General features: G+C 40.2%; 1 protein-coding gene across 2 annotated transcripts in view; it reads left to right on the top strand.

The window, feature by feature from the left end:
- The first annotated feature begins 1,674 nt into the window (after nucleotides 1–1,674).
- The window catches only part of TSNAX (translin associated factor X), a 29,305-nt gene continuing 9,472 nt past the window's right edge, over nucleotides 1,675–21,507 (top strand). Inside the window, exons 1-4 of one of the 2 annotated variants that reach the window (XM_074373157.1) lie at nucleotides 1,675–1,879; nucleotides 2,420–2,524; nucleotides 4,953–5,067; nucleotides 9,414–9,544. In XM_074373157.1, the coding sequence (XP_074229258.1) occupies nucleotides 1,864–1,879; nucleotides 2,420–2,524; nucleotides 4,953–5,067; nucleotides 9,414–9,544 (367 nt within the window). In that variant the 5' untranslated portion in view covers nucleotides 1,675–1,863. The remainder of the gene's footprint in view (nucleotides 1,880–2,419; nucleotides 2,525–4,952; nucleotides 5,068–9,413; nucleotides 9,545–21,507) is intronic. The other variant, XM_010962828.3, reaches the window with a different exon arrangement.

The raw sequence follows: 21,507 nt of genomic DNA, 5'->3' as shown, positions 1-21,507 counted from the left end.
TACACAGGTAGACCGAGGAAAAATACCCTATTCCCAGACTATAGTTAAAATAGCATTGACCCTAAAAATGTTCATAACTTACTGGCTTCCTTGGATCTAAGAGTCACATTAAAATGATTACAATTATATCAAAGTTGCCTCCCCCCCCCCCTTGATGCTCAAGTGATCTCTAATCAAAGAGGAGGGGGATCCTGGTAGAAAACATCTATAGGGTGAGACCTCACACAAACTCAGAATTACATGCCCAACATCCACAAAGCAAGAGTTCAGCCCAGGTCCTCCGGAACCTATTTCATCCACAAGGCATGTGGCCAGTCAATAGATGGACTTTGCAAGCTTCTTGCTTTAGGGCTGGAAGAGACCCTCGATTACCTAAAGCAGAAAACCTTCCTATGACACAGGCCTGTCGCAGGCTTGAGATCACTGCCATATACTAGTCAAGTTGTTTCATTTACTGTTCCTTTGTTCCTAAATCAACAAGGAGTTAAGATCTTGTGCACAAGAGGCGCTTACAATATGGAGGTTATTCAAACGTAATAAAATACAGTACTTGTGTTTTCCCTACCGGGCCTTGGCCACCCGATGAACTAAGCCCCAGCCTGAGTTTTTAATCCAGAAGATGCTGGATTGCCATTTAGGGGCCCATCTTCAGGCTGGGACCGTCGTTCATCAACAGACCGTTATGGAGGCTTACAAGGGCCCTGTTGCTAAGACGGGGTCAGGGTTGCGGTGGCCACAAGGTCTAGGAAGAGATGGCAGTACCTGCCCGTAACTAAATGCTCACAATTTAGCGGTGCGCACTCGCTATTATTATTACTAACTTCTCTTTCTCTTTTTGGAAAGCGAGGGTGGGAGAATGAGATCAAGGCTAATAACTAACTGAGCATTTACTATGTGGAAGGCCCTGCTGTGCGCCTTGGCAGTAACTCATGTAGTGGTCAGATAATCCTCCAAGGAGGGTCCAACTCTCCTCCTATCTTACAGACCAAGAAACTGAGCTACAAGCGAATCACGTCCTCGAGGTCACACAACCACTCGGGGGCGAGACCCCTGTGAACGCAGGCAGCCTGGCCCCACGCTGCCGGGAGAGAAGGCGCGCGGCGGGACGACCGGGAAGGAGGGAGCGGAAAGGGGAAGACGGCGGGCTCCGGGGCGGGGGATACAGGGGCGGGTTTTCTTTCATCTGAGAAAATACCAACGACGCTATCCGCTTATTGATTTGCGTATTGCCATCACTTTAGCTGCTGGCGTCACCTAATTTAAAAATTCCTAACTCTGTAATTCCCAACTCGGCCTCGATCCCGAGAAGACCTTCCCACGAGAGACGCGAGCCTGCTCCTTTTCTCCCCGTCCTATCCCGAGCCTCGCAGGGCCGACTCCAGCGGCGAACTACAACCCCCAGTATGCACCGCGCGGGAGGCAGCGTCCACGCAGGGGTGTTCCGAAGGTGCCTTGAGAAAAAAAAAATCACGTACATTTTCCGTCTCTTTCTCACCTTCACACTAGCTCACCCTCAGGAGGAGGTATCGTGTTTTTTTATGAACAGCTCACGCAGAGAAGCGTGTACAGTCGCTTCTGTGTTCAGGCGTGACAGAGGGCAGGCGCGACGCCGCCGCGCGGGCGCGAGGTCCCCCCCGGGCCACGCGCGGGGCGGAACCAGCGGCGGCGGGGCCGGGACGCAGGCCGGAAGTGTGCGAGCGCGAAGGGAGAAGCTTGAGTGGCTGCGGCTCACACTTCCGGCCAGTGCGTCGACGTCGGCCGGCTGGAAAGGGCGCCGCTTGGGGGTCTTCCGCCGCCGCTTTACGCGCTCCGCTTGTTCCCGGGCGCTCATTTTCCTGTCTCCTCGCCGTAGGCCGTGACGACATGAGCAGCAAAGAAGGTGGCGTCCTCTGCAGCCTTGGGTGTTAATAATTTTTGTCGCATTTCCCACTTCCCACCCTTGAGGGCTGCCCTCTCCCCTTGCATGCTCGGGGGGCTGCGGCCCTGGTGACTTTCCTGGCCACATTGGCACTGTTTACACCTCCTCGTTTTCTTACACCCTCGGGCCGTTTTTATCTTGGTGGGGTAATGGCCAGATCAAGGGTCCCCTTGGTGGAGCCAAAGGTTTGGAGAGGGGAGGGCAGAGCTGCTCTAATGTCATAATGTAAGCTGAGAAAGCCTCTGCTTCGCGAGGGCCCGTAGATAGCTGGTTTTAAAGGGAAGGAGGGGTTTGCCTGTGTTTCTTATTTTTGGTGAGGGGAAGTAATTAGGTTTATTTAATTTTGGAGGAGGTCCGGGGGATTGAACTCAGGACCTTGTGCAGGCTAAGCATGCTCTCTACCACTTGAGCTATACTCTCCCCTACTGCCTGTGTTACGTTTTTGTCAACTCTTGGTGATGGAAGAGCCCTGTCCAACCGTTTTCTCCTTCTCTACGTAAGGGTCAGGAGGGTTCAGGAAAAGGAAGCATGACAATTTCCCACATAACCAGAGAAGAGAAGGGAAGGATGTTCATTCATCTTCACCCGTGATGTTGGCCTTCAAATGTAAGTTCTCCATCATGTAAGCTGGTGAACGGAAGACAGCTAAAGAGATTGTGACGAGAGTCATTTATCCATGTTGTGCCCACGGAAACAGCTTCAAGAATTTTCCTGGAGGGTTTGCGGTGGATCTAGGTCTACCGTAAAAGTTGAGGTTACAAAAGTCTTGACTTTTTTTCCCATTATACTTTCACTGGTAAACATGGTTAATTAACATCAAACATGCCACGTAACTAAAAATTACTGCGTACGTGATACATACATATATGCCAGGTGTGTGTGTGTATATATATATATCAGGTATATATGCTTATTTATATCAGGTGTATGTATTAATTGTGTATGTATTAGCTATATCTGTACATATATTTAATTTTTACTGTGTATTGGTTTTGTTTCCTCAGCTAGACTTTGAGGGTTTTTTTTTTTAAATTAAGTTACTGGGGATTGAATCCAGGACCTCGTGCATGCTAAGCATGCGCTCTACCACTGAGCTATACCACTCCACCCCTCAGCTAGACTTTGGAAGACGGGGACTGCGTTTTTGTTTTGTAGCACTTTGCACAGTGTGGGAACTCATCTGTTAGTAAATCAAACATGTATATGTATTCACTGTTACGTTTTCTCAGTATATTAACTTGGTCACGTTGTTTCTCTTTTCAAAACAAAACAAAACAGAATTCACCTAACTCTCGTCTTCTGTCCAGCATCCTATTCTTTATAGTTTTTGTGGTTCAGGAATCTAAGAGAGGCAGTCACCTGAAGGCCGGAATTGGGCTGGAGGATCCACAGCTGTTGGCAAGTTATGCCTCTGCCAATGACCAGCTCTGGGTTCCTCTGCATGTGGCCCCCTCCGTAGTACTGCTTGAATGTCCTCGTTTTGGCATCTCTAGACTGAGAGAAAGGAGGAGACCACAGTTCTCCTATCTTAATCTTGGACATCATACGCTGTCACTTTTGCTACATTCTATTTGTTAGAAATGAGGCAGTTTAAAAACGCTGCCTCGTATTTAAGTGGAAGGGAATTAGGGTCCACTTTTTGAAGGGTGGAGTCAAATTAATTTGCGGACGTATTTTAAAACCACCACAGCACCTACAGTGATCTTCAGGGAGTGAGACAACTAGTTGTAATTGAGTAGAGAGCATACTGAAAAAGCTGTATCCTCAGTGGAAAAACTACATCGGGTTAGGTATTTGCCCACCTTTTACTCACACACCCTGTACCGAGCTGCTTGTTTCCAAGCATATTTTGTTCTTACAGGTTTCTGCCTGCCTTTGTGCACATAGTTCTCTTTAAGCTTGAGATGGCTTCTGATATGGTGCCCCCTTGCCCATCTGTTGTGCTGTGGTTTTCTTCAAGTCCCAGCGCAAGTAGCTTCTTCCCTTCGAAGCCTGTCTGATTTTCTGCTCAAGCAAACTTGATGACAAACATTGCATTTGTTGAACATTCACCCATTCAGTCATGCAATATTTATTGAGCATCCGAGTTCTAGCATGTGTAGGTCATGAACAAGAAAAATGTAGTTCCTGCTTTACTGAACCTTTTATATATGTTTATTACAGCATGAACACATTTAATTATTTGTTTACATCTCTACCTCATTGGACTGAGCTTAAGGATAAAAACTGCCTTATTTAACTTTGTATTCATAGTATCTAGTTCACAGTGGTCACTAATGTGTTTATAATAAGTAGTGGATACATTTGATTATCTTGAAATATCAGGCAAAATCCTAGCCTAATTATTATCTCAGTAATAAAAGACTAGATATATTTAGGTCCTTGCCAGCTACTAATGTGGTTAATACTTTATTCATGTTCTGGGGTTTTTTTCATGCAAAATAGATGTGTGGATTGCTCCTTATGGGACAGGCAACTTGCTAGGTCTTTGGAGTGACAATGCTTCTCAAATAAAGTGGTTATTAAGACAGTTAAGTGGTTTATGGGTATTTCAACAACTATTTCTTAAAATTGGGAAATTTGATGCTATTAAAGTTTATAAACTTTTAATTTAAAAACTTCAGTTTCTTTTTTGTAGATATTTGTATTGTATATGACAAGGTAATTAAAAATAACTTCATATAATTTACTGAGGTAATTGAAAGAAAATTTTGTAAGTAGTTACGTGTGATAATTTTGTGATGACAATGTCATGTTTAATACAACAAACTCTTTTACAATAGTATACGTCTCATTGTGAGGCTCTGAGTGGTGAAATCCAGTTATGGCATACCGTATTTAAAGAATATCTTGGTTATTCTTGGCTATTCAAAGCAAAATGTTTGATTTCCAAGTACTTTAAAAATAAATAAGATGGCTTTGTCCCCTTCATTTTCATAAAGTAATAGTTGCCTTCTTGTGTATAGTGACAATATTGTTTGACAGCCTTTGGGTATAGAATAAGCATGCTTATGGCATGATGATGTGTTCTTAGCATTTCAACAGGAACTTGATGCAAGACATGACAAATATGAGAGACTCGTGAAACTTAGTCGGGATATAACTGTTGAAAGTAAGAGGACAATTTTTCTCCTCCATAGGATTACAAGGTCAGTAAATATCTTTAAAATTTGTTCAAATTGGATACAGTTTGGGGCATATTTTATATGTATTGTAAGTCAATGGACAGTAACTTGCTGACTTGCTCTGTGAACACTGGGATCAGAGGATATTAGCAGTTAGATTGTAAGAGTAAACATTTTAATAGAAATAGGAGGGAAGAATTCTTACTTTCAGAGCAGCTAGAGATTTGTGTTCTGTGAAGATCATTCACCAACGTAGAGCTGTTGTTTGTGAAAATATTAAAATCTTAATGGCTTCTTAGGGCCTATACATTAAAGCTTTGCCTGGATGATAGTTGGAAAAATTTTAATATCAGATAAACTTTAAATTCTGCTTCACTTACCTTCCCGTTCATTTTTCAGCTCATTGCAGTTTGGCTTTCTGCCTCAGAATTGAAATTGAAATTGTCTTTGTTACCTTCATATTGCTAAATCTAGTACACACTCTTCTGCTGTTTTCTTACTTATATTTTCATAGTGAATGATAGCGTTGACTACTTAATTCTATGAAAGTTCTTCTACCTTCAGCTCTGTGACATTCATTTTTCTTTGAAATTTCTTTCTCTAGGACTTCACTGTTTTTCTAGGTAGGCGCTGTGTATTTAATAGATTTCTTGGTTGTAAGTAACAGAGGCCAGACTAAACAAGTCAAAGTTCAAGAGGAGAGAAGTGAATTATAGAGATTCAGGAATATTTTATGAATCTCCATTTCTGGTCTTTATTTGCTTCATATTTCATTTGACTAGTTTTCTTTGCTTCTCTCTTCTCCATGGGGGTGGAAATCACTTACTCTGCAACTCCCAAGGAGAGATTCTTGTTACATTACACATTCCAGATGCCTCAAGGATAGCAATGATTGGCTTTCCACAAATGTATCTTACAAAGTATTTAAGAAAGACCAAATATAATTTATGAGCTTTTCATTATTAAAGTATTATTGAAGTATTCTATTCACTACCTTACAGCTTTTAGGTTAACTCTCAGATGATTTAATTTTTATTCCATTAAGTGGAAGCAAATTTGCCATATGTAGATTTATTGGAAGGTGGCACTGTTAACCTTTTCTTTTTCATACTTGAGTCTAAAATTGGTGTTTGCTTATTTTCTTAAGACGTTTTCAGACAGCTTATACACACTTGAGCTTATGTTATGGAAAGAAGCATCACTGATCATAATTAATCATAATTATGAACACTTTTTTTCAGTGAAAATTGCAATTCTAAAACAATTGCTGTCACTATTCAGCAGTTTAAATAAATAATAGAACTGTAACATCAGAACTTGGTATTTTAGAAAAAGCCACATTATTATGTAAAGTCATCTTTTAAATATGTGTTCTCCAAAAAAAGTAAATATTCATTAGTAAACATAGGATATAGTAATCTTTAGAAAAGTAAAAAATGACAGAGAAGTAGACACTGAGTGAAAGAAGTCAGTCAGTGACAATGTGCTAAGATAAGCACTATCAGTGAGCAGATTTCATATTTTATGCAATTTTAAAAAAGTCATAGTTGTGTCCATATTTACATTTTTGGATTAGTAAACTAAGAAGATTGTAAACTTCAGAAAACTTACAAACTACAGAGAGTAAAACTGTTTTATGAAGGAAATCAGTCAGAGGACATAAAGATAATTACTATTAATGATCAGGTTTCCTATTTTAACTATACTTTTATTTTCTTTAATGGGTGTAGGTAGATAGCTCTTTACCGGTGAGCTTTGATAGTTGGGTGTTTCAAGGAATTTTTTTCGTTTCATCTCATGATATTCTTGGATTATCCTTTTATTTCTGTAGAATCTGTTGTCATGTCCTCTCTCTCATTCCTGATCTTGGTAATTTGTATCCTCTCTTTCCTGATCTGTCCGGCTAGAGGTTTATCAGTTCTGTTGATCTTAAAGGCCTCCTGTTGATTTCATTGATATTCTGTATGTTTTGGTTTTCTTGCACATTGATTTCTGTTATTTTCTTTTTTCTGCTTACTTTGAATTCACTTGCTCCTCTTCTAAAGAGTTTCTTAAGATGGAAGCTGAGATCAAAAATTAAACAGATCATTTCTTTTTTAACAGGCATTTAGTACTCCAAATATTATAAAATTTTTTTATTTAGTTCAGAATACTCTATTTTTCTTTCTGAGTTCATCTTTGACTCATTGATTGTTTAGAGGTATGTTTCCAAATATTTAGGAATTTTCCAAACATCTTTAAGTTTTTGATTTTATTGTTGTCAGAAAGGATACCATACTTTCCATGATTTGAGTTCTTTTAAATTTACTGAAAGTTGGTTTGGCTCAGAATATGGTCTGTCTGGATATTGTGCACTTGAAAACAGTGTGTATTCTGCTGTTGTTGGATGTAGTGTTCTGTAAATGTCAGTTAAGTCAAGTTGGCTGATAGGGTTGTTCAAGTCATCTGTGTCATTCATGACTTTCTGTATACTTGTTCTATCAGTTACTGAGAGAGGAGTTGAAATCTCTTCACTATAATTGTTGATTTGTCTCCTTTTGCAGTTCTAACAGTTTTTGCTTCATGTATTTGAGCTCTTTGCTGCATTAACATTTAGGATTGTTCTGTTCTCTTGATGACTTGACCCACTATTGTTTTGATAGTATCCCTGGAAATAGTCTTTGTTTTGAAGTTAATATAGCTACTCTAGTTTTCTTTTGATTAGTGTTGATAGAGTATATCTTTTTTCATCCTTTTATTTTTAATCTATTTGTGTCTATTTAAAGAGGATTTCTTATCTTGTTTTTTAATCCATTTATCCATTTTATCCAATCTGTGCATTTTATGGAGGTTTTTAGACCATTTACAGTTAATGTGATTATTGAATATGGTTGGATTTAAGTCTGTGATTCACTTTTCACTTTTTTGCCTTATTTTGGATTGAGTATTTTTTGTAATTCCACCTTATCTTATTTGTTAGCTTATTAGCTATAGGTTTTTATTTTGTTTTTATAGTGATTGTTTTATGGTTCCTAACATATAACTTGTCAGTCTACTATCCTTAATTTGCACAATACTGTATTAATTGAAACTTACACATATTAGAATCATGTCTTTCCTTTGCAGGGGTCTGTGGTAACAGTTACTTTGCAAATTGAGATCACAATGTTGATATGCACAGATTTCAGTTAACGTGATACTATGAGAAATAAAGACAGCCTGCATGTCACTTCAGATATAGTATAGGAACACTGTAATGGTATACTTCCTTTTCCGTTTCACCTCTACAAGCTTGGCTTTTGTGCTCCTTCAAAATACGTTATTATTTTTACTTAAACTTAAAAATTTTTACTTAATTTTTAAAAAATCATACTTATCCACATATTTACCATTTCTGGCATCCTTTATTCCTTTATGTATAGATTCACATTTTCATCTGGTATCATTTTCCTTTTGCCTGAAGAACGTCCTTTAATATTTGTTGTGGTGTCTGTCTGCTGGTGGTGCCTCAGCTGTTTCTGGCCTTGGGTGAGCTGGGAGCTTGGTACGCCTGCTCACTTAGGGTGCTGCTTTTTTCAGCTGTGGATAGTTTCCTCTAAGTCTGCACTGATCAGAATTCAGCTGCAGACTTGAGTGGGTCCCCTGTGTAGATCTCTGAAACTCTATCTGTATAGTTTTCTCCATTTGTTATTCTGCCTTGCAAGTTTTAGCCGCCTTGATCACCCTGAATCCCAACTCCTTGTCTGCTGAGGGAGACATGCAGGCTTCACCTAGGTTTCTCATCCGCACACTGTCACTTGGAAACCCTCCAGGCAATCAGATGGGACAGTCTTAGGGCACATGTCCTTTTTTTCACCCTTAATCAGAGATCACTGTCTCCTGCTGCCTGTTGTCCAGTGTCTGAAAACCACTGTTTTGTGTGTCTGTGTATTTATGTATTTTTCTTAGTTGTTAATGGTGGGAGGATAAATCCTATTCATGTAACTCCATCCTGACTAAAAGTGGGCATCTCCAGATGTCATATTTTTATGAACGTAATTTTTCTTGCAGTTATGGTCGTATTATCTGCACAACTTTTTATTCTTCTCTTTTCACTTGATACTAGCTGTCACACTTTTTTTTTAATTGAAGTGTAGCCAGTTACATTGTGTCAGTTTCTGGTGCACAGTACAATGTCCTGGTCATACATATACATACATGTATTCATTTTCATTACTTACATCATTTTTCAAGTTTTTACATACTTTTAATAGAATATAATTATACTTTTGAGTTAGTAGCCAAATACATCGAATATTTACTTAGCTCTGTTTGATATGTAGAGTATTTCAGTTTTTCACTATTGAAACATCTGACTGATGTTTTAAAAGTTCCCAATATCTTGATTATAGTGCTCCTGATATGGAAGAAATACTCACTGAATCAGAAATGAAAGTGGATGGCGTCAGACAGAAGATACTGCAGGCGGCCCAAGAGCTCTCAGGGGAAGACATGCATCAGTTCCACAGAGCCATGACCACAGGTGAGCCTCGGCTCCCTTCAGCGATAAACGTTCTTAAAAAACATAGTGTGTCACATGATTCATGTGTGAGTTGCATGAATTTTAATTGGCGCTTGATGGAATATTACTGGTTCAAAAAATTAGGACTTTGAATAGTAATGTAAAGGTAATCAAAAATTGTTAAATTGGCTTTATTTTTCTGTGTGGGAGTAGTCATTGATAGATTTTAATGAAGTAATTGAGGGAAGAGTTAACAGATGAACTTGTTCTTGAGTGTGCAGGGTGTATTCAGGCAGGGCACGCCTCATTTCCCACTCGGGTGTATCTCACTTGTGGTTCCATGTTTTGGTTACAGTAGGTTCCCAGAAGAGAACGTTTAACCAGCCAGGGGGGCCAAAGCAGCTCGTAGTATTGCTCCATACTGGGGTTTTAGGATCATATTGGGTTTCATATATTCATTTTAAAAGTTTCAGGAAGTACTGGATCTTGGTGATGATCATTATTTGCAAATTAGCTGCATGAATATTTAAAGTGCTTGATCCGATCCTCTTCATCCTTTTCTTAATGAGAATTCACTGATAGGAGAGACACTGTATAATTCAGATGTACCCTGAAATTTGCAGAAAAGACAAAGTCACAGGTCGATTCATATTTTTAGAAGTATATGAAAGTTCTGTGTTCCTCTGTCAAATAGCTGACTCCACTGAGCTCAGGTCAGTTCCAGTGAGTGGCAAATGAGTTTATTTGGTATCTGCTCAGTGTATGTCCAATTTTAGTCTAAATGTTTATAATTTCAGCACTTGTTCTTCAGAAATGTCAATGTGTACTGTGTTGAAATGTCTTCATATCAGAGGAAATGCCTGCATACATCAGTTGAAGCTGGAGGTGTATGATTATAAACTAAAGTGATAACTCAAAACAGTTTTATTGAGGAGTCACTGCAGTATATTCCCAAAGGAGATACATTCCCATCATCATGATTTTTTATTTACTATTGGAGATTTATTTGGTTTTTAAAGTAATAGCACACATAATAAAAAAAGATTTATGAATTCAGTTTGTGTGGCCAGGTGGCACACCCTTGTACATGGCAGACTTGGCAGGGCTGGGAGAGAAGATGAGAGATCCTGGTGGCAAGAAGAGTGAAGTCAAAGCTAAAACAAGCGTATGGAGGCAAACACAGGAGAATATCTTCATGATCTTGTGGGAGGAAAGATTTTTTTTTTAATGACAAAAAAAGCAATAACTACTAAAGGAAAAACAGATCAATTGAATTCCATTAAAATTAAGAAATTCTGTTTATCAAAAGACATCTTTAAGGAAGCAAAAAAGCAAGTTGAAGTCTGAGAAGACATTTAAATACATTAAATAGAGGACTCACATACAGAATATGTGAAGAAGTCCCACAAATCAACAGGAAGACGATTTTAAAAATGGACCAAAAAAACTTAAATAGGAGCCTCAAAAATGTGAATATTCAGATGACTACTGAGATATGAAAAAGTGCTCAGCATCATTATTCATTAGAGAAATGTAAAGTAAAACCATGAGGGAATGCCATTCACTCACCAGCGTGACTGACTTACAAATACCGACACCGCCATATAAAGACTTTGGCACTTTGTAGCTAAAAACACATGACTGCCGTGTGATCACTTCTGGGTGCGTAGCCAAGAGGAGTGAGGCTTACGTCACCAGGAGACATGTGCAGGAAAGTACGTAACAGCTGTAATTGTGATACCCTGAAAGCAAAAGGTGGCCCAGCTGCCCAGCCATAGGAAAATGAATACACTGGTGTGGTTGTGCAGTGTAGTACTGCACAGCGGTAAAAAGTGAGAAATTTATGCAGCAGCACATACAAATTTCACATTCTGTTGACAAAATATGCAGACACGAAAGAGTATCTAACTGTAATTCTGACGTTCAAAAGAGGCACAGTTAATCTAGGGAGATAAAAGCCAGACTAGTGGTTACCTGAGGGTGGAGATTGCGGGCAGGGTTATAAACTAGAGGCACGAGGGAACCTTCAGGAACCATAGAAATGTTTTGTATTTCGATCTGGGTGGAGTTACATAGGTGTAACCCATACGTACAAATTCATTGAGTTACATAGTTAAGACTTACGTGCTTTATGTAAATTACTACTCATTTTTTTAACAAAAAGAATCAGTGTTAACTGATGAGCTCTTAGCTTCTTTTTCCAGAGCAGTTCTTTGTATCAGGAAATCATATCAGTAATAACTCCCTGCATGGTATTCCTGTGGTGAAAGGATGTGTATGTTTGGTGAAAACAGCCATGCCTTTCACATTGATGCTGCTCTGTCTAAACCCATTTGGTGAAACCTCTCTTGGGTACTCTGTCCTTTCTAGTTGGTTGACAGGGCAGATGATGTTGGGGGCAACTTTTGCCATGTTCTTTTTGATTGAAAGTTTTCATGTGCGTTTTCCAGTGGAAGTGGAGGCGGAGCGGGGAGGTAACCTGGAACATCTCGCACGTTCACCTCGGTCAGTCCTCAGGGAGGTTGGCATCCAGGAGTGTGTTGTAGACTCTTGTCAGGGATACAGATTTGGAGCAGTGGTATTTATCAGTTTATATGTGAGTATTATGCTGCCAAAGGGTGTCCCAGGGAATTATCACTATTGTTCCTTCCCCCGTCTTTTACTATTTTTTTTCTTTTATTTCTTTTTTTGAACGGGGGAGGTAACTAAGTTTATGTATTTATTTTTTTAATGGAGGTACTGGGGATCGAACCCAGGACCTGAGCATGCGAAGCACACATCTCTGCCTCTGAGCTGTACCCTCGCCCTCCCTTGTCTTTAACTGTACTAGAGCGAGAGCCATGGAGGGTAAATAGTTCAGTCACAGTGGTCCTGCTGTGTGTGAATAGATACACACTTACAGTCTTGGGGGCTGCTGGGTGGTGGAGTTGGTGGTGGGGCAGCAAGTTGGAGCGAGTTTCTAGAAAGTTCTTTAAAAATTTTTTATTTATTTTTTATTAAAAAAATTTTTTTTAATGGAGGTACTGGGGATTGAACCCAGGACCTCAAGCATACTAAGCATGCACTCTACCACTGAGCTGTCCCACACTCACCCTGCCCCCCACCCTAGAAAGTTCTTCATCTGAAGAAGCGGCACAGTCTGAATCTCTTACTGCATCAGAGTTAATAGAAATCCCGTCCTGTAGCTTCAAGTATCCTTACTAACTTGGGTAACTAAAGGTAAGTTTGAAAAGCTTCCATAACCTCGATCGTTTTTTCCCATCACCTCACAGAGTAAGCTTATCTTGTAAAAAGTCATGGCAGTGTAATGCGTGTTAAATAAAAGCTGACCACAGTTGTCTTCACTTTTGACTTCACTCTGTGCTTAAAACTTTTGTACTGTTACAAGACTTGTATATTTCCCTCACAGTGTTAGTGTGTCATCATATGACGTCATGTTTAGATTAAACTTTTCAATTCCTTATTAGTTCATGATTAAGCCCACTAGTCCTGACCACTGAAAGTTCCCTAGACATCTGGGGGGATAGTGTAGATTTGCTGTCTTTGGCCCAGTCAGTAATCTATTTTGTGTGTCCTTTATTCACCAGTGAGTGAAGTATAAGCAAAGGCATTACATAAGGGCAAGGACCATAGAGATAGTGACACAAAAAGAAACCCAGAAAGTTGTGCTTGGCTTTTAGAACAAAATGGAGAAATGGAGGAAGAAGGGCAAAAGGGACATTTCATTGTCAGCAGAGTATTTCTTAAATCAGGAGAAGGTTTAGATAGGGCGTTAGTAAAGTGGGAGCAGTCTTTCTTCAGGTGCCCCCTTCACTCTGTCATTGAAGGTCATTATAAGCACCATGGTCTGGTTACGACCTTTGTTTAGGATTTGAAAATTTTCTTTGAAGATTACCAACTCACGGAGTAAAAATTTTAGGATCTTCTGTGTCTTACTTTTCTGTAGGAAGCCTTTAAAATAAAATGAGGTTCTTGCAATTGAAGCAATAAAGATGTTTTTTCTTAAAAATTAAGGAATAAAGCAGTCAAGTAGGTGTCTGGGACTGAAAAATTTGCTGACAGATATTTTATTTGATAAAATAAGGTTATTTATAATCAGAGTAGCGTTAACAATGCAATGCTTATGAATAGCTTGCGGCTTGTGATTGTTAAGTGCTTGTTTTGGTGTTACTCCAAACAGTTGTTCTTTTGACTTGAAGATAAAACAATTCTGGCACTGAACTAAAGGCGCTGTGTGCTTTTCCTCATTAAGAATAGTGCTAATGGCACGCAGAGCATTTCCCTGAGGGACACTTGTCTGCGCTCAGGCAGCGAGTATCCTACTCATAACTGAACAACAACAAAAAGTTAGGTCTGTTTTCTACACATTTCTTATCAGAGTAGATTACAGATGGTCCCGGGGGATGGTTAAACAAATGACAAATAATTAGTTGCTTGAAATAGGTCACTTAAATTTTCTTGTGTGTGTGCCCTGTCATGTTTTTGTTTGTCTTTTTTTTTTTTTTCTATTGTTGAAAAAGTAACAGTTGGGGAAAATGTCTTCCATCTCAGAGGAAAAAATATTTCTTTTCTTTCTTTTTTTAGTTTAGTTTATATCACTGTGATCATATTAAAAATTGTCATTTAACTTTGAGACATTCTCGTGCACAAAACTGTTTAGACCCTAACTAATATTTAAATTCTCTTCTGCAAGAATGTAAATGATGAGTTAAGTGGGTCTTTTGGGCCAGTTACAATTTTTTTTTAAATGGTTGTTCTTTATATTCATAACCTTTGCAGTCTCCCTAGTCACAGATACTATTTTTACTGCTTCGTAAGTGGGGAAATTGAGACAGGAGTTAAGCAGCTTATCCAAGGTTGTAAGCTAGTAAGTGGTGCCACTGGTTTCTTATCATATAGATTTAATTTACTTAGTGACTTTAGAACCTAACCCCTAGTAAAGGCTTTATCTTTGCTCAAACACCCTTTCCCCCAAATATGAAGGTTTTTCTTATAAACCCAGCACTCATTGTGGCTCTTGTTTTCCCGTAGCATTTGGCATCTTTTGACATATTCTGTAACCTCCTTATTTCTTATATTTCTTGTTTCTCTCTCCTCTACTAGAATGTGGACTCTGCACATCTCTACAGAAGTTTGTTGCTACTGTTAACTGATGTATCCCAGACACTTAATCTAGCTTAACTTTGATAAATGTTGACAGAAGGAAGAGCGAAACGGTTTTATAAGGGCTTTTGTTGTTGTTCAACCAAGTCTTTTATTTGATGGTTTGCTTTTGCATATTTTTGTTTGACTGCTGTTTTGTTCCTTCCAAAAGGAAACATGTTTCCAGGGGCTGTTTTGTAGGCATAATGGCAGAACAGGGTCAACAGTAATAGTTAGGGAGGTTCTAAAGCTGATTATATCAGTATAAAGAAAGTGGATATCATTTTAGCATAAGAGCAAACTTGCAAAGGCTCGCTGGAAAAATGAACCAGGATATGAAGCCTTTGGAATAAATAATGGAAGAATTTAGTGAAGGGAGAGATGATAGCTAAAAATGGGATTTTCCTGTTTATAAGTGAGATTAAGTGTGCAAGATGTTAGTTCAGGTAAAGCTAAGTACTGAGACAAGTGTATAGACCTGTGACATTTTGGTGGCGTGACAAAATAGGACTCGTTTCCTTCTCACTTAAAGTCCAGGCTTTGTGATCGTGGTTTGAGTATGTTCTGCCCGCTTGGTCGTTCAGGGACCCAGCATCTTGGGGCTCTGGAGTTACCAGTACACGGTTTCCAAGATGGGCCAGGGCATCAGCATACAACTGGCAGGTTGTGGAAGGAGGGATGTAGGGTTGCCTGGGGTTTTTAGGGGCCAGCCCACGAAGTGGCCTGGATCGCTTCTGCCCACATTTTATTGACCAGTCACGTGGCCACACCTAACTTCAAGGGGCAGTGAGAAATGTGGTCTCTGTGCCAAAGACGGTGAAATATGAAATGGTTGACTTTTCTCTGCCCAGTACAGTAGTTTGATGTCCATTTGGTTTAGTGGGAAATCCAGGCATATGCATGTTGTTGGATTTAAATTTTTTTCTGAATGTGTTTGAATTTGGTTTGAAAGCATTCATTTGCCTAATTTGAAAATAATTTTACAACTGAGAGAGTGGTTGAAGGACACCTAGTGCCACCACCTCGTTTTGTAAACGAGCTTAGAGACGGTATTGGAATTGCAGTCTGACTGGTTCCGTCCGCTCTGGTAAACTTTCTGCTCAGCCGTCTCCTCTCTGCTAGGTAGTATTTGGCCCTTTGTACTGTAATTGTTTTCTCCAAAGCCAGAGGCTTTTATTGGAAGATATCAGATCCTATATCTGGTTAAAGACTCATACTTCCTTTAATTTTACCCATATATGTAAGATAGATGTTTAAGTTTGCGTTCAGATGTGATGAGTCAGTAAACATTTTTTGTGACTGTTTTCATCACAATTTAGTAAGTCTTTACCTTATACTACAAACTTCTGTGGTGAATCCTGTGACCATGAGAAAATCTCTCGTAGGCATTTTGTGGGTTGCAAAGACTCAGTTTGTGACCATTCTTTTTAGATAAATGTCCGAAACCCATTACTTAGACTGGCCAAGTATAGGAAGGTCTTTTAACCCAGTTTCTCTTTCATCTCTGACAGTCTTACTGCTTTTCTGAAATCCTGTTTCAGAAAGTTGCTCTTTGAGCTGGGGTCTGTCAGTTGGTAAGGATGGGGCTAAGCAGGGAACATGGGAAGAGACGGCTTCTTGCTCAGTTTGGACATAAGCATCAAGTCAGAGAGCTTCCTATTCCTTGACAAACTGTCTTCGGTTTACCATGCCTTAACAGGATAAACGTGAGTGTCCTCTTAACATAATTTACTATTACTTCTTAGAATCATAGCGCATGTTGGGCTCAGGTAACATTTTCGAAGAACGATAGTCTCTCTTAATTGTGAACTAATACATTGAAAAGAAAACGAAAAAAGAACCAAACCATTGCTTTCTTTAAAGAAGTTTTAAATGTTGACTAACAAAAGTAACGCCCGTCATTCTCATTTTAATTGTTCCCACCTCAGTTTAATTCAGCAGTTACAGACACTGACACACTATTTTCTGTAAATCTTGTAACGTAGGTAGATGTTTGTACTTTACAAATGGGGAAATTGAAGTTCAGTAACTTAGTAAACTTACCTTAGTTCACACAGCTAGCAAGAGGCTGAGCTGGCTTTTGAACCAGGGGCATCCTCATTTCAAGCCTGTGCTTTCCCTTGTGGCTTTATCATATTTTATTTAGAGGAAGACTGGAGGCAGCGGGGCGAGTAAGGAGGCTCTGGTGGTCATTCTTGGTGTGAAGTGAACAGGCCTCCAGTTTGGTGTTAGCAGTGGGGACAAAGAGGAAAGGCCATGTTTTTAGGACATGATTTTTTTTTAAAGTGCAGGGCAAAGGGAACAGTCTGGGAAAACCTTTAGGTTTCTGGTCTCGACAGCTGGTTGAATGGGAGTGATATTTGCTAAAAGAAGAAAACAGGGAGACAGAGCGGGTTTGGGATGTGATTAATTGGACATAATGGAGCATCCAAGCAGCGTCCTAATAGGCAATTGAGTCTGTTCGTCTAGAGAACTCAGCGTGCAGTTACAGCCTTGGAGTCATCTGCTTATAAGCTGTAGAATTTGTAGGATTTATAGAAATGGGTCATTTTGTCCAAAGAGTGTGTAGAGTGAGAAGAAACCCAAAGATGGGGTCCTGGCACCTTAACTGAAGGAAATAGAATGGAACATTTGATGGGATAGGTCCCTGGAGAACCAGAGGAGGGTGGGATTGACGACCTAGAGGAAGGCTGCCTCTTTTGAGATGGGTGTTTAGGGACGGGTGTAGAGGCAAGCAGTTTAGAAAATTCTTGCTCAGTAAACGTCTCCTTTCCAGTCTTGTGCTGAGAAGGGGTGGGAGGTGGAACAGTGGTTTAGAAGTGATGGGAGGCTGGAGATAACAAGGAGGGCTTAACCAGGAACATCTGATAGTTATCGTTAATCATTTTTGAAAGTTTACCTGATCAATAAATATGATCTTTCCTGTAGAGCAGTAGGGATGAATGAGGTAGAACGGTTAGAGTAATTCATGGTTGGGATCTTGCTAGTTAGCTGCAGCAGAGAGACGCTGAGAGAAGCAGGGCAAGAGAGCCAGCTTGAGACACTGTTATGAGCATTCTGGTTGTTAAAAGAAAAACATACTTCTGTATCTGTTGGTAACTAGCATGTTATTAACTATTATGAGTAGTGAAATTAATTTATAATGCCAGGGGTGGGGGGATGGGTACAGCTCAGAGGTAGAGCATGGGCTTGGCATACACGAGGTCCTGGGTTCAACCCCCAGTCCCTCCATTAAAGTAAATAAACAAACTAACCAACCCTAATTACCCTCCAAATGAATTTATAATACAGATTTCAATGTTAACTGATTGATCTCCAAAGCCAAACATACACTGTGATTCCAAGATGCCATATTAGTTTGCTAGAACTGCCACAGACTGGGTGGCTTAACGAACAGAAATTTATTTTCTCAGTTTTGGAGGCTTGAAGTCCAAGTTCAGGGTGTCAGCAGGGTTGGTTTTTTCCTGAAGCCTCTCTCTTTGACTTGAAGGTGGCCATTCTCTGTGTCCTCACCTGGCCTTCCCTCTGTGCGTCCCTGGTCTCTCCTTGTCCAGACACCACTCAGGTTGAGTCAGGGCTCCCGCTAGTGTCCTCGTTTTACCTGAATAACCTTTAAAGGCCCTATCCCCAAGTAGAGTCACATTCTGAGGGACTAGGGGTTAGGGCTTCAGCATACGAATCTTAGTGGGGCATAATTCAGCCCATAACAGGTACTTTCTGATTTGTGCATTGCAGCTGGGGGCAGGCTGCAGATAGTACGGTATTTCTGGGTGGGGAGACTGGGGAGTTGCTCTAAGTCCTGGGGTTGGGTGGGGGGATTTGTGTGGTGCAGCTGAGCTGTGGCCCCTCCAAAAGAAGTGCCCTCAGGTGTTTGGGAAGTCTCCCTGGACCGGGATGTAAATACGTCTTTCACCCCGAGCACGTTCATCTCAGGGTGAAGTAATAGGCTTTGAGGGGGGTTCGGGGAGCTTTGCTGTATTTGAGACCAAAAAATGAAAACCCCTGGTAGAGAGGGGAGGGGCTGTCTCTGCACATAGGTCTGGGGAGGGGAACCTGCCCCGGGTCTTACTGAATGAACAGAGGACAGCACACGCCCCCAACAAGTGACATCAGAAGCCTCCTTTTTTTCCTCCTCTACTCTTCTCTGTCCCCCCATGGTTAGAGGAGGGAGGGTGATGGGAACAGTTCAGAGATTTGATGAATGGTGAGGAGAGTTGGAAGCTGAAATGGAGGCCAGCCTGTGAATCCCCACATGGGCAGGACCCCCACTCACCTGACGACTCATTTTCTACCACTGAGCTGTACCCACTATCAGTCACTCCCCATCTCCCTTCCCCCACTCCAGTACCTCTGCCCTCGGCAGCCACCAGTCTACTTTCTGTCTCCATGGATTTGCCTGTTCTAGACATCACATCTAGAATCATGAAATGTGTGACTTCTTGTGACTGGCATCTTTCACTTAGCCTCACGTTTCAGAGTTAATCTATGTCAGCATTCCTTTTTATGGCTGAAGAACATCCCATTGTACGTATGTACCACATCTTGTTTATCTGTTCTTCAGCTGATGGACCTTTGGATTGTTTCCACTTCTTGGCTATTGTTAGTAACACTGCTGTAAACATTCATACAAGTCTTTGTGTGAACATACGCTTTCAGTTCTGTTGGTTATATACCTGGGAGTGGAATTGTTGGGTCAAATGGCAGACAGTATTCTAAAACACTAAAAGTCTAGGAAGAAAGCTGAGACCTGAAATACGAATTTATGATGAAACCTCTGTTTTGTCTGTTTACCATTATATATGGTTTTTGATTGAGATTTGGCCTGGATGTATGTTGCTTAAATATTATAAGAATAAGTAAACCTTTGAAAATTAAATAAGAATATTGTAAGAGTAATCAGAAACCTTTAATTAGGTTTCCTTGTATATGTTCTAATATAGCAAGGAGAATAATAACAAATTACATAAAAGCAGCCTACAGACCTCGCTCTCACTGGCAGCTGATTTTGGACTTTGTCCAAGGCAGAAGCAGAAGGGGAAGGCATTGTTTGATGGAATATGGCCATAGATTGAAAATTTTCACCTTGGGGATTATTCACTGAAAATAGCGGATGTCCTTTTCATCAAGTTGAAACATAACTTGTTTAAACATCCTTTTACCTAGATGTGACCAAAAATGCTTTCAGTGTTTGGGACCAGGGTGGCCTTGAACTTTCTCCGTGGTATATCTCGAAACCTAATTTATATGGATTAGGTATGGGCACATCTCTGAAGTAGCTTTAATCAAACAGACCCCAAGGACAACTTAAGTAATGACGTTAGATATACTTGAAAACATAATATTTGGTAGCCACTCGCATTAGTAGACATTGATACCACAGATGAATTTTGAGGGCTCTTGTCCCCTGTCCTCTCTTTTCCTCTATAAAAAATAAATCAGACAACTGTAAGACCTCCAAGTCTGAACTTCATCAGTTTGAACTCCAGTCTTGGAAGAATATTTCTTTTTTAGTGGACTTAAATCCAAAGTACTATAAATTAAGTACAGTTAGATCTGAACATTTGAATACCACATTTTAAAATGTTTTTGTCAAAACACTTAGAGTTTCGTAAAGCTAATGAGGAACGAGGAAGATTATTATAAGCAATTCACAAAGCATTTGAATCTGTTCTGTATATGAAGTGCTGTCTTTGGGAATGGGGGGAGGAACAAAGCTGTAACACAGGGATGATTCTGGCCTCCAGGTTCTAGGGTGCAAAGTAGGTGGTCCTGCAGCTGTTGGCAGCACAGAGCCGGCCGAAACATTTAACTGAAGGATGAGTCTTAGATAGTGGGTTTGAAGAAGTGAGTGCTGCCTTGATTGGAGTGTATCAAAACACGTAAACTTTTTTTACAGGTAGAAAAAGATTTGAGAGAAGGCACTGTAGGCACAGACTAGCAGAACCCGTAAGTGTATAGTACAGGAAATTAGAGAATAAGGTTAAACCAAGCATGGAGAAAAGCTCAACTGGGGGCTTAGTGGAGGGAAACAAGTCAGAAAAAGTGGGTATGTTTTATATGGAGTTGAATGTAAAGAAGCAGGTGAGGTGGGAGGGGCGTGAGCTTTTGAATGACAGAAATGCTGTTTCCCTACTCATAATGTGACCAAGGTGAATTTCTCAATTTCTTACAGCCTCAGTGTGTTCATCCATAAAGGAGGATAGTAATACAGCCATGTAAGGTTATGAGGAACTTTAAAAAGGTGGATGTAACATACCAGATACATTATCTTACATATAGTTGACACTCAAGACTTAGGTATACCGATATTTTATTTATATATTTTTTCAGGAGGGAGGGAATAGCTCAAGTGGTAGAGCACATGCTTAGCATGCACGAGGTCCAGGGTTCAATCCCCAGTACCTCTTCCAAAAATAAATAAATAAATCTAATTACCTCCCCCCTCCAAAAAAAGAAAAAAATTAAAGTCTTGGAGTCTTCTGAGTAGTACCCAAAAGAACTGAAAGCAGGGACTCCTGAAGGTTTATTTATGCTCATGTTCACAACAGCATTATTCACAACACCAGGAAGGCAGAAGTAACCCAAATGTCCGTGGATGGATGAATAGATAAACACCATGTGGTGATTTCATAATGGAGTACTATTCAGCCTTGTAAAGGAAGGGAATTCTGACACATGCCACAACATGGGTGAACTCTGAGGACATTATGCTGAGGGAAATAAGGCAGTCACAAGTGAATAAATACAGTATGGTCCATTTCTCTCAGGTACCCAGAGGAGTGGAATTCATGGGGACAAAGTAGAACGCTGATTGTTAGAGGCTGAGGGAGAGGAAATGAGAA

This window comes from Camelus bactrianus, chromosome 11 (genome assembly GCF_048773025.1).
Source record: "Camelus bactrianus isolate YW-2024 breed Bactrian camel chromosome 11, ASM4877302v1, whole genome shotgun sequence".
NCBI lineage: Eukaryota > Metazoa > Chordata > Mammalia > Artiodactyla > Camelidae > Camelus > Camelus bactrianus.
Note: the sequence above shows the minus strand (reverse complement) of the source record. Positions and strands in the feature narration are given on the sequence as shown.